Genomic DNA, 12,283 nt, shown 5'->3' with positions numbered 1-12,283 from the left:
GCACATAACAACAACAACAATAAACTTTATTGAGTATCTACTATGTGCCAGGCACTCTGCCAGGCACTACTTGTACGTTATCTCTAATCCTCCCCAAACCTCTTCAGGGTAGGTGTTGCTATCACCACTTTACATATGAGGAAATTAAATCTTAGAAAAGTTAAATAATGAGGATAATGAGAAATACTCCTATTTTTGAGCACCTATTATGAGCCAGACATTTAAAAAGCATCCTTATTTAATTACAAGAATCAGCATTTTTTAAAATAATTCATGTTAATTCAGTTTTTGTTGTTGTTGAAAATATACACAGCAGAACACACACCAACTCAATCATTTCTCCATGTACACTGAATCAGTGACACTGATTACATTCTTCAAGTTGTACAACCATCCTCACCCTCCTTTTCTGAGTTGTTCTTTCTTCATTAACATAAACTCAGTACCTGGTAACCTTCATATCTAAGCTTTGGAGTTGCTGTTGTCAATTGATCCCATATAGTTGGTCCTTTAAAACAGCACAATCCTCAACACAGACTTTCTTTATTAGTTAAGCTAAACTATCGCTTGGTCAATGAATTAGATGTCTTTGAATAATGGTGTAGGTAAAGAATATGAAATATGCTGTGGACTGCCAGAAGAACAAACAAATATGTCTTGGAAGAAGTACAGCCAGAATGTTCCTTAGAAGTAAGGATGACGAGACTTCATCCCATGTACTTTGGACATATTATCAGGAGAGACCAGTCCCTGGGGAAGGACATCATGCTTGGTAAAGTAGAGAGTCAACAAAAAAGAGGAAGACCCTCAATGAGATGGATTGATGCAGTGGCTGTGACAATGGACTCAAACAGCAATGATTGTGAGGGTGGTACAGGACTAGGCAGTATTTCGGTCTGTTGCACGTGGAGTCTCTGTGAGTTGGAACCAACTCAGTGGCATCTAACAATAATAACAACAACTGTTTGATTTAAAGAAGATTTTAAGGGATATTGTTGGTTTAAGATTTAAGGATTATCTCAGGGCAATAGTTTTGGGGGTTTATCCAGCCTTGATGGTGCCAGAAAGTCTGGGTTCCATGAGAGTTTGCAGTGCTGTTCCACAAAATATCTGCATTATTATTTGTATTCCAGAGATAAGGAAACTGAGCCTCAGAGAGGTGAAACAACTAACCTGTCCAAAATCACAGTCAGTGAGTGACAGATCTTGGAATCAGACCAAGGACTGCTAACTGAAAGACTGATGGTTTGTGTTTACCCATAGGCACCTTGGAAGAAAGGCGTGGTGATCTCCTTCTGAAAAACCAGTCATTGAAAACCCTGTGGAGCACAGCTCTACTCTGACACATGGGGTCACCATGAATTAGAATTGACTTGAAGATCAACTGGTAAACATAGACACATAGCTAATAAGTGGTAGACTAGGGATTCATACCCAGCAGTTTGACTCCAGAAACCATACTCTTACCTCAAGACTCCATAGCCTTTTCATTTACCAAGGAGTGATTGAATTCTTACTGTGTATATATAGCCCCGTGCTAGGTATTGGGAGTGCAGAGATGAAATTGACTCCTTGTCCAAGCTCATCTACGACCCTTTAATAGGATTTCCAAGTAGCTGGGTAGCATTTGAACCTTCTCTCTGTGGGTGACAGGACTCTTTTGTCAAAGAACTAGTCTCTAGGCAGAGATCAGGGACTGAGGAGTGAGAAGAGCTGAGACCTGGTAGCTGAGACCAGCACTCTGGAAGAGTGACTTAATTTTTGTGTGTGTGTGTGATTTTACAGAGCAGATTAATCTTCTAGTCAACAGTTCATAAATGTTTTGTTTTGTGACATTGATCACAATCCCCATAATATAAAAGCTCTCTTTCCACTTCTTCCCTGTGGTTACCTTTTCTCTGTGTCCTTCTTTCTTATGCATTCCTCCCTCCCTAGCTTTCCCTCTTCACAAATGCTGCCCTTACTATCTCCCATGGTTGATTGTTCTAAGGAATACATCTCTATGGTCTAATTGTTCAGCTCATAGGCCTGTCTATTGTTTGAGAGTTAAGTTACAGGAGTTAGTTCAATTCCAGGCCTGAAGGGTGACTAGGGGACACGTCTTGGGGGTTTCACCAATCTCTATCAGACCGGAAAGCCTGGTCTTTTTTTATTATTTTAAGTTTTGTTCCACATTTTTCTCCCACTCTATCCAAGATCTCCAATTTTAATCCTTTTCTGAGTGCTTGGCATCAGTAGCTGGGCATCAACTAGTTCTTCTGATCTCAGGGTTGTGTAGGCTGAGGGTCCTGTGGTCCATTAGTCCAAGAGTGACTTAATTCTAAATCCTATAGGAGAGGAAATACCTGTCTGTCATTTTGTTGTACTGTAGTAGTTTATCTCTTGCTATGATGCTGGAAGCTATGCCACTGGTCTTTCAAATACTAGCAGGATCACCCAAGGTAGACAGGTTTCAGCAAAGCTTCCCAACTAAGATAGACTAGGAAGCAAGGACTGGCAATTTACTTCTGGAAACCAGCCAATGAAAACTCTATACTGCTGGAAGATGAACCCCTTACATTAGAAAACACTAAAAAATGGCCACAACAATAGACTCAGACATGCCAATGATTATGAAGACGGCACAGAACCAACAACATTTTGTTCTGTTGTACATGGGGTCACCATGAGTTGAAGCTGACTCAATGACAACTAACAATACACTTGCAAGATCATTAGGAGAAGTCATGTATATGGAGTTGGCTCTGAGGAGCTCAAGAAGCAGAGGCAAGGGCATGGGAGAGGTGGATCAAATGGTATTGTAATCTGCAACAGTATTTCATAGGTAGCTGCTTGCATGTGCATGTGCTTGCACACATATACACACACACAAAGCTTGTGTAGCTACAGCAGACAGTAAATATTTCTCATTGGCTTGGCATAATGCCTAAGATTCCCAGTGTTAGACAATCACTTCCACACTCATTAATTAATTAATTTTGCCACTAACTCCTGAGAGGAGAGAAATTGTATTTGCCAGACTGTTAAGGAGGAGTGTTATATATGGTCAGAAGAAATGCTCTATTAAGCTGTTTGAGGTAGAGTGTGAGACTTCCCAAAGGACATGCTTAACTAATGGGAGATAGTGATTCATTTGCTCTCCAACAAGGATATGTGTGTTAAATGCACGTTTTGGTTGGCTGAGTAAGAGTGTACAAATCTGAATCAAAGCTGAATCGCTGTGGTTGTGGAAAAGCTGAGCCCTGCTAGAAACATAACTGTTTTCTTTGATTTCTTACCTCTTCACGCCTTGTAATTTGACCTCTTAAATTCTTGAATCTGTTTGTGCTCCATCCCTATTGCTACTTCTCTAGTTAACATCCTTATTGGGTCTCATCTGAACCACTGCAAGGATTTCTTAACCAAGTTTCCTGATTCCCATCTATTCTCCCTCCAGTCCATTCTCCACATCACAGCCACCGTGATTTTTCTACAGCTCACATTTGATGATGATGTTAACCCCCTGCCTCAAAATCTTTGATCCTAGAAATAAAATCCAAACTCCATAGCATGGTATTCAAAGTTCTTTCTAGCTTCGTGACCTACCCATTTCTCATTCCTCACCATTCCTTAAGTTCTTCTGGAGTACTCACTGGCAAAAAAAAAATATTCCTTCTGCCAAAATACCCTTCCTTTACTTCTCTGCTTGCAAAAGTCTTCTCTAGAAAAGTTCCTCTCGTCCAATACAAGGTGTATTGCCAAATAAGTTTATCTTCATCTCCAGCTGATGCTTCTGGGCTCATTTCAGTCTCTACCTGAGGGAGACTTTAGGATGTCTGTGGGAGATATTCTGATTCTCCTCCTGGGCAAACTATAGGATTGCACTGCTTTGCTCCTTGGAAATTGAGTGTGGACACATGTCTTACTATGTCCAGTGAAATAGGAACAGTGGAAGTTTTAAGAGCCAACACATGACTCATGCATTCTCTTTCCCTCTGGTAACTGCTTTGTCAGTCTTCCTGCAGAGTACTCAACCAACCCTTAATGGATATGTAGCAATAGAGAGAAATAAAACCTTATTGTTTAAGCTGCTGAGATTTTGAGATTACTTGTTACTATAAACCAGACTACCTTGACTGATACACCATCTCTTCTCTGTTACCTTCCATATCAAAAAAACAAACAAACAAACAAAAAAAAAACATTGTCACAGAGTCAATGTCAACTCATTGTGACCCTTTAGGACAGAGTAGGACTTCCCCATAAGGTTTCCAAGGCTGACTGTGGCAGACTGCCACATCTTTTTCCCACAGAACTCAGGGTGGTTGGAGGGTTCGAACCACCGACCTTTGGGTTAGCAGCTGAGTGCTTAACCACTGTGCTATCAGGACTCCTTGGTATCTTTACATAACTATCCCAAATCCCTATGTTTCTCTGTTACCTGAACTAATTTGGTACATTTTTTCTATACCACTTATCCAGCGATGATGATATATTGCCTCATATTGCTAGAATGAAGATTGAAGTTGTCAGGGATTTCATTTTACTTGGATCTGCAATCAACACCCATGGAAGCAGCAGTCAAGAAATTAGATGATGTATTGCACTAGGCAAATCTGCTGCAAAAGGACTTTTTAAAGTGTTAAAGAGAAAGCTGTCACTTTGAAGACTAAGGTGTGCCTAACTCAAGCCATGGTGTTTTCAATCACCACATATGCATGTGAAAGCTGGACAATGAATAAGGAAGACTGAAGAAGAATTTATGCCTTTGAATTGTGAATACTGAAAATACCATGGAGTGCCAGAAGAATGAACAAATCTGCCCTGGAAGAAGTGCAGCTGGAATGCACCTTAGAAGCAAGAATGGCCACACTTTGTCTCACCTACTTTGGTTGTCCGAAGGGACCGTTCCCTGGAGAAGATATCCCGCATGGTAAAGTAGAAGGTCAGCAAAAAAACAGGAAGACCCTTAATGAGATGGATTGATACAGTGGCTGCCACTATGGGCTCAAACACTGCAGAGATTGTTATGATGGCACAGGACTGGGCAGTGTTTTGTTCTGTCATACGTGGGGTCACTGAGTTGGAGTTGACTTGATGGCACCTAACAACAACATTGTTAATTAAAGGAGCTCTGATGGCACAGTGAATAAAGCATTCGGCTGGTAACCAAAAGGTTAGTGGTTTGAACCCACCATCTGCTTCACGGGAGAAAGATGAGGCAGTCTGCTTCCATAAAGATTTACAGCCTTGCAAACCTTGTGGAGCAGTTCTACTCTGTCCTATAGGGTTGCTGTGAGTAGGAATGAACTGGACAGCAGTGGATTTGGTTTGGTTTATTGCTAATTATGATGAGCCCTGGTGGCACAGTGCTTAAGCACTTGGATGCTAACCAAAAGGTCAGCAATTCAAACCCACCAGCTGCTCCATGGGAGAAAGATGACCCAGTCTGCTTCTGTAAAGATTACAGCCTTGGAAACCTTATGGAGCAGTTTTACTCTGACCTAAGGATTGCTATGAGTTGGAATTGACTCCACGGCAGTGGATATTTTTGGTTTGGATTGCTATTTATAAATTCATGGGTGTGTCTTAGCCAACTCTAAAACTCTACTAAAGCTTCCTGAATGCAGAAATTGTATTTGTTCCATTTCATATCACACAAAATATAGTTCATGGCTAAGGCAGTATAGTGTAATGTATAGTGTATAAAAGTCAGCCAGATTTGTTTGGAATCCCAATTCTGATACTTATTGAGCAATTTCTCTGAACCTCAATTTTCTCATTTGTAGCAATATATACCCTATCAGGTATTTCAAAGGTTTGCAGATAGTGGGTGCAATGTATATACAAACAATGGCATGTTATTATTATTTTCATTATTTTTATTATCACAAATGCTTGTGGATAAATCGTTCATAGATTTAGGTATAGTGGTGTATGCACTGGGCTTGGAATCTAAAGTCCTGGATTTAAGACATAGCTTTTGTCACCAGCTTTGCAACTTTGGGAAAGTCACTCACTCTCTCTGAATTTCTATATTCTTAACTATAAAATGTAAACAATAATGATACCTACATAACAGAGATTTCGTAAAATTTAAATGAGGTGATCTATGAGGAATGTTTTACATGTAGCCAAGCACCATACAATCCAACACTGTAATGAAACACCCGATTGTAACAGTGAAAGTACTTTCACATAAGCACTGTATGGACATTTGTGAAATACCCCATGTGCTCTAACACTTTGCTATTGGCCTTGTCTTTGCTTGCTTGCTTACATGTTTGTCTTTCAAATAGTACTGTGAGCTGCGTGAAATCAAAAATTGTCTTAGTCATTTTTTTCCCCCAGTAAAATATTTATTTCTTCTTGTACGAGAGTAATACATGTTCGAGTCCCTGGGTGGCACTAATGGTTAAGAACTCGACTACTAGCAGAAAGGTTGGTGTTCGAATGCACACAGAGCCATCTCAGAAGATTGGTCTAGTGATGTGTTTCTGAAAACTCTGTAGAGCAATTCTACTCTGCACACATGGGTCATCATGAGTCAAAGTCTACTCAACAGCAGCTAACAATAGTACATATTTATGTGAAGAATGTGAAAATACATGAAGAAAATAAAAATCCCAGTAACTTGTCTTTCATAGGAGTATTAACCTTTCAGTGTTTTTCTTCTTTGCATATATATTTACAAAATTGATAGTATATTACACATACATTGTCCTGTGCCATTAATATTCTTACATAAATGAAATGTAATCGTTTGTGTGTATCTACATTTTATTTAAATGTATTTGTGTAGGTTAAGTTGGTGTGTCAACTTGGCTGGGCATGGTTGAGTGGCTGGGCAGCTGGATGTAGTTATTTCCCATGGTGAGATTGGTAATTAACTCCATGGTGGAATCTATTGGAGCAGCTGAGTAGTTGCCTTTGGGTATGTGGTCTGCTTCCTGTATTTAAGAAACAGCTGTGGGAATGGTCTCCAGCTTATGGCACTCTTGAACCCTACATGTAGCCTGCCATGTTCTGCTGACCTTGGGACTTTCAGTGGACTTGAATGAGTGGCCTGTCATGTGGTTTGGTAACATAAGAGACTATGCTTATTACTTGTCAGTCTTGGGCTTGTCAGCCTCAGCAGCCAGCAGCTGTCTGAGTGAAGAAAAGCCTCTAGCTTCAGTGGGCCAGGGCAGGAGGGAGAGCTGAAGCCCAAGGCTGAGGGGCTTTCACCCAGTCTCTACAGCCTGGCACTTTGAACTCAGACTTAAAGCCTCCAAACTGTAAGAGAATAAACTTCTGTTTGTTAAAGCCACCCTATTTGTGGTGTATTTCTGTTAGAGTGGTACTAGGTGTCCAGAATAGTATTACACTTCATTTATACCCTTGTTGAAATTATAAGTTGATGTACTTTTTTACTGTTTAAATAAAGCTATAAGAAACTTTTTTGTGCGTAGATATTTGTCTGATTTTCTATTTTTAAGAAAGATTTTTACAAGGAAAATTTCTAGGTCAAAGAGTAGCGACATTTTTAATGCTCTTGATCCTTACTTCCAAATTGATTTCCAGAAAGGTTGAACCAAGTTCCATTTCCTCAAGCAAGGTGTGAGGTTGCACATCTCACTGCATCCTCACCTATATAAAAAAAATACAAAAACCAAACTCATTGCTGTCGAGTTGGATCTGATTCATTGTGACCCCTCCTTGGGTTTCTGAGCAGTGTCTCTACAGAAGTAGTTTGCCTAATCTTCCTTCTGAGGAGTGGCTGGTGGGTTTGAACGGCCAGCCCTCTAGTTAGCAGTCAAATGCCTTAGGCACTATGCTACCAAAGCTCCTTCACCTATAATGGGAACTATTATTAAAAGTAAGGTTAAACTTTTTAATATAACAGTTATCTCTTTACATATCTTCTGTGAATTGTTCATGCCTCTTACCTATTTTTCTGTTAGGATTTTAGTTAGTTTCTTACTAATTTCTATGAGAATTTAAAAATATTTTTATTCTAGTCACCAAGCACAATACAAAACACATAAGAGGAGCTTCTTAAATGTGATTTGAATTTTTAGTTATCTTAAGGATTTTTAGGAACCAAAGCAAAACTTCCTAAAAGGCTAACCCTATCCTTTTCCCACCCAGGACACAGCTGGGCAGGAGAGGTACCGGACTATTACCACAGCCTATTACCGTGGGGCCATGGGCTTCATTCTGATGTATGACATCACCAATGAGGAGTCCTTCAATGCTGTCCAAGACTGGTATGAATTCCATTCATTCATTCATCAAACTGTTCATGAAAACCTAACATGTCCTAGGTCTTGTGCTGTGTGCTATGGAAGCCAAGATAAATCAGACATGTCTCCTGCCTTTAAGGAGTTCAAAGATGAGAGGAGAATACAGTTCAGTAAGCAGGCAGAAGAGTTTCTGACCCAGCTCAGAGAGTCAGAGAGGGTATCCTGCAATTGCTGACACATATGCTGCATTTCTTAAGATGAACAGCAGTTAGCCATAGGGGTGAGTGAGTAAGAATGTTCCAGGAAAAGAATACATATGTGCAAAAGTAAGAAGGCAGGTGAGATGGAAGAAAGAGCACAGATTGTGAAGGATTTTATGTGCCAGAATAAGTAGTTTGGATTCTATTCCAGAGGCAGTGATATTTGAACAGGAAACTGACAGGTTCCTATTAATGATTGAGAAAGATCACTCTGGCAACAGTAGAGCACAAATCCACATACCACTTCCCTGTAAAGTTTATCCTTGGGCTGGGCTGAGAGACCAAGAGCACATACAGTTCAAGTTCAAAAACATTCCATATGCAGTGCAAATCAGCACAGCACTCCAGAGGTACAACCTCGGAAGCAACCTGCATTGTTCTTCCTGGAGCTTAACTCACAGGGAAAAGGGAGTGTGAGGGGAAGGACATATGAGAGGAGGGGCCAGGACTCAGTGCCCCTAATCAGTGGAAAAGATGAGAGTAGGAGAAGGTAAAGCATCTGTGCTGTGGCTGGTCTTCAGAATCAGCGAGAGGCTAAGGAGGCCAGGCACGCAGCAGCAGGGCTGGCCAGCACCAAGCTTGTTCCCTTTGCCCAACATCTAAACTTTGAGGACTTCTCCTCTCCCCAGGAGCAGTTGCTGTGACTATATGAAGCATGGTTGGTGTCTTGGAGCCTTGAGCTGGGAGTGACCTTGCAGGCTACCTGTTCTAACTAATATCTAACCATCCATATGTCTGTCATTCATGGTGGTCTTTGTTCTCCTTGTCTGCCTCTTGGTCATCTCCTTCTTCTCCCCACCATTTTACTCCTCCTCTTTTTCTTCCGTCTTCCCTTTCTTGGGAGCTCTGGTGGGGTAGTGCCTAAGGCATTTGACTGCTAACCAGAAGGCTGGCGGTTCAAACCCATGAGCCACTCCTTGAAAGAAAGACTGGGCAATCTACTTCTGTAGAGATACTGCCTCAGAAACCCAAGGAGCTTCCCTTTCTTATTCTCTCTTTCCCCTCCAGTTGTATTTTTCACTCCCCTCTTCTCCTTTCTCTCTCTTCATTCTTTCTTTCCTCTCTTCACCCCCCTCTCCCCAACCATGGGATGATTAGCCATTTCTTTAAGTGTCTCCAAACTGCTCATTCCCTGTTGGCCTTGACTCTCTTCCCTTTTTCCATCAGTCCCCAATCATTCTGGTTCAGGAACACAGTGACTTTAACACCTGGTGACTATTTCACCAAGAATAACCTGAGTTTGTTGCTAATCTGGGAGCTGAGAGGGAATGGAGTGGGAGGAGGGAGGAAGATGACAGAAAGACGAGCATGGGGAGAGATGGAGAGTTGGCTCCAGTTATGTGCCTTGAGACTGAAGACTGAGTTTCTATCTTTCCCAAACCTTGTCCTTTGAGTTTTTGCCTCTGGGAAATTTAGTCCCAGTCTAGTCCCTACCTACCATCTAAGCCCAAGTGCCCTTTCATAATGAATGAGGTTGCGTGAATTCCGTCCTTTGAAGGAACAGGTTTTTACCTTAGGGGAGGAGGTTGATGGTAGGATCAGCTTTAGGAGCAGGGTCAGAAATAGATCCACATTGAAGTTAGGGTTGCATTAGATTAAGTGTCAGTGTCAGGTACAGTCAGATTCAAGATGAGCTTCAGGATTAACTATTTGATTGTTCATTGAATTCATCATCCACTGATACCTTCTCTGCTCTAGGTTCTGTGCTGGCTACTGGCATTCCAGAGAACAATAGGCCTGTCTCTACCCCTGAGGAGAGACAGATAAATTCAGCCAAGTGTAATAGGTGCAGGGGCTAACATGGGAAATAATAATTTCTGCTTGATTGGTGGTTGGGGACAGAATTAGGCTCATTCCCACAAAAAATGGCTCTGCAACACAGGGCTCTATTATTTTTTCTCTGTTAAGATTTTGTCTCTAATTATAGAAATAATGCATGTTAATTCTCAAGAATTTGAAAAGTATGGAAAAGTATTTTTAAAAAGTTTTATAACCATCTTATGTGGAGGAAACCAGTGCTGACATTTTGGTTTCTACAAATAATCATGATCTAAGACCTCAACAAAGATTTGTGAATCACAGAGGAGGACAGAGAGGATAAGTGGACCTTGGAAAGTTTGAGAAGGCCCCCTCAAGAAATTGTGGGATCACCATCTAGGATGCAGCTAATGGTTTCCCAGCGTCAGAAGTGAAGAAGAACGCACAAAAAAAGGGGGGGCAGCATTTAGAAGCAATTAACCCTAAGACATGATGGCCCTCGAGACCCAGAAGAACCAGATGGTGCTTGGCTACCAATGCCAACCACTCAGGAAAGGATCAAATCTGGAGATCCTGGACAGAGTGAGAGGGAAAACGTGGAACAAAATCCAAAAACTCAATAATGACCAGAATTACAGAGGAAGTCTGGTGAGACTCCCAATACTATGGCCCTGAAATACATTCAGTGCCTGGAATAAAACTGACCTCCAGGGGTGGGCTCTCAGCCCAATGGTTAGCGAGATGTACACCAGACCACTCAACCCAGGATGCTGCACCCGCACACTCAATGGTAATGCATCCCCTAAAGCAATAAACCATGGGACACCAAAGGACCAACGTTCAAACTGAGGAAATGCAGGACAAACAGGAATGTATGATTATGAGGGGCACAGGGGGAGTGTTGAAGGGTAGGGAGGGGAGGAGGCTGGGTTGGGGTTGGACATGGTGAATGGGGAATGAAACTAAATGTACATGTGGCTTTGAATGGAAAACAAGCTCTTAAAAAATAATAATAATAATAATAAAGAAATTGTAGTATCAGGAACTTGGAGGATGAGTTAGGAATGAAGAAGGGATTCCCAGTTTAGGCAAAGACACAAGTCATAAAAGAGCATTCAGGGAATCGGTAAGAAGGTTTGTGAGGTGGGAGGAAGGGTGATGAAGCTAAAGATATAAATGGTCTTGAGTGTCTGTATGAAGGATCTGGACTTTATCATGGAGCTAGCTGGGAGCCAGAGAAGGCTTCTAAGCAGGGGGCTCTGGTAGCCTAGTGGATAAGGCATTTGGCTGCTAACCAGAAGGTCAGTGGTTCAAACCCGCCAGCTGCTCTGTAAAAGGAAGAGTAGGGTAACCTACTTCCACAAAGATTTACACCCTTGGAAACCCAATGGGGATCACTAAGAGGCAGAATCAACTTGAGTTTGCTTTTCTTTTCTTCTTCTTCTTTTTTTTTAATATCATGATCAGATTTAAGTTTTAGAAAGAGAGCTCTGCCCAGTGAGGAGTGGCAGGCACATTAGATGACAACTCCAAAGAGGTGGGGGAGGTGTACCACCAGGGCTTGAGGGTCAGCATCTGTGACAACTAATAAGTGCAGGTCTGTTTGCTCAGTTGAATTCATTGGTAGTGACTTGAGTGTTGCCATCTTCACAAAGATGGCACGAGACTGGGCAACCTTTCATTCTGTTATACATGAAGTTGCCATGAGTTAGAAGCAATTTGATGGCAACTAATAACAACAACTTGAGTGTTGCTATCCCACAGGAAGGAGAATAGCTTTTTTTAATTTTCACAGGTCCCTTTCTTGCTAACACAGTCTTTTCTCTGTCTTTCTTTAGGGCTACTCAGATTAAGACCTACTCTTGGGACAATGCACAGGTCATCCTGGTGGGGAATAAGTGTGACATGGAGGAAGAGAGGGTCGTTCCCACTGAGAAGGGCAGGCTCCTCGCAGAGCAACTTGGTATGTGTATAGCATATGTGTGTGCATGTGGGTGTGGAGGGGGCAAGGCTTTGTTTGTATTTCTGATCTTAAGGGTGTGTTGTGATTGTGAACCATAT

General features: G+C 41.5%; 1 protein-coding gene across 1 annotated transcript in view; it reads left to right on the top strand.

Moving 5' to 3' along the window:
* RAB3B (RAB3B, member RAS oncogene family) overlaps positions 1–12,283 on the top strand; it is a 73,808-nt gene that overhangs the window by 43,699 nt on the left and 17,826 nt on the right. Inside the window, exons 2-3 of the mRNA XM_007945893.2 lie at positions 8,110–8,228; positions 12,061–12,185. Of these exons, the coding sequence (XP_007944084.2) occupies positions 8,110–8,228; positions 12,061–12,185 (244 nt within the window). The remainder of the gene's footprint in view (positions 1–8,109; positions 8,229–12,060; positions 12,186–12,283) is intronic.

Source organism: Orycteropus afer, unplaced genomic scaffold (assembly GCF_000298275.1).
Source record: "Orycteropus afer afer isolate SDZICR_OR568_19922 unplaced genomic scaffold, OryAfe1.0 scaffold00145, whole genome shotgun sequence".
NCBI lineage: Eukaryota > Metazoa > Chordata > Mammalia > Tubulidentata > Orycteropodidae > Orycteropus > Orycteropus afer.
The sequence above is the reverse complement of the archived record's forward strand: the minus strand, read 5'-3'. Positions and strand labels throughout refer to the sequence as shown.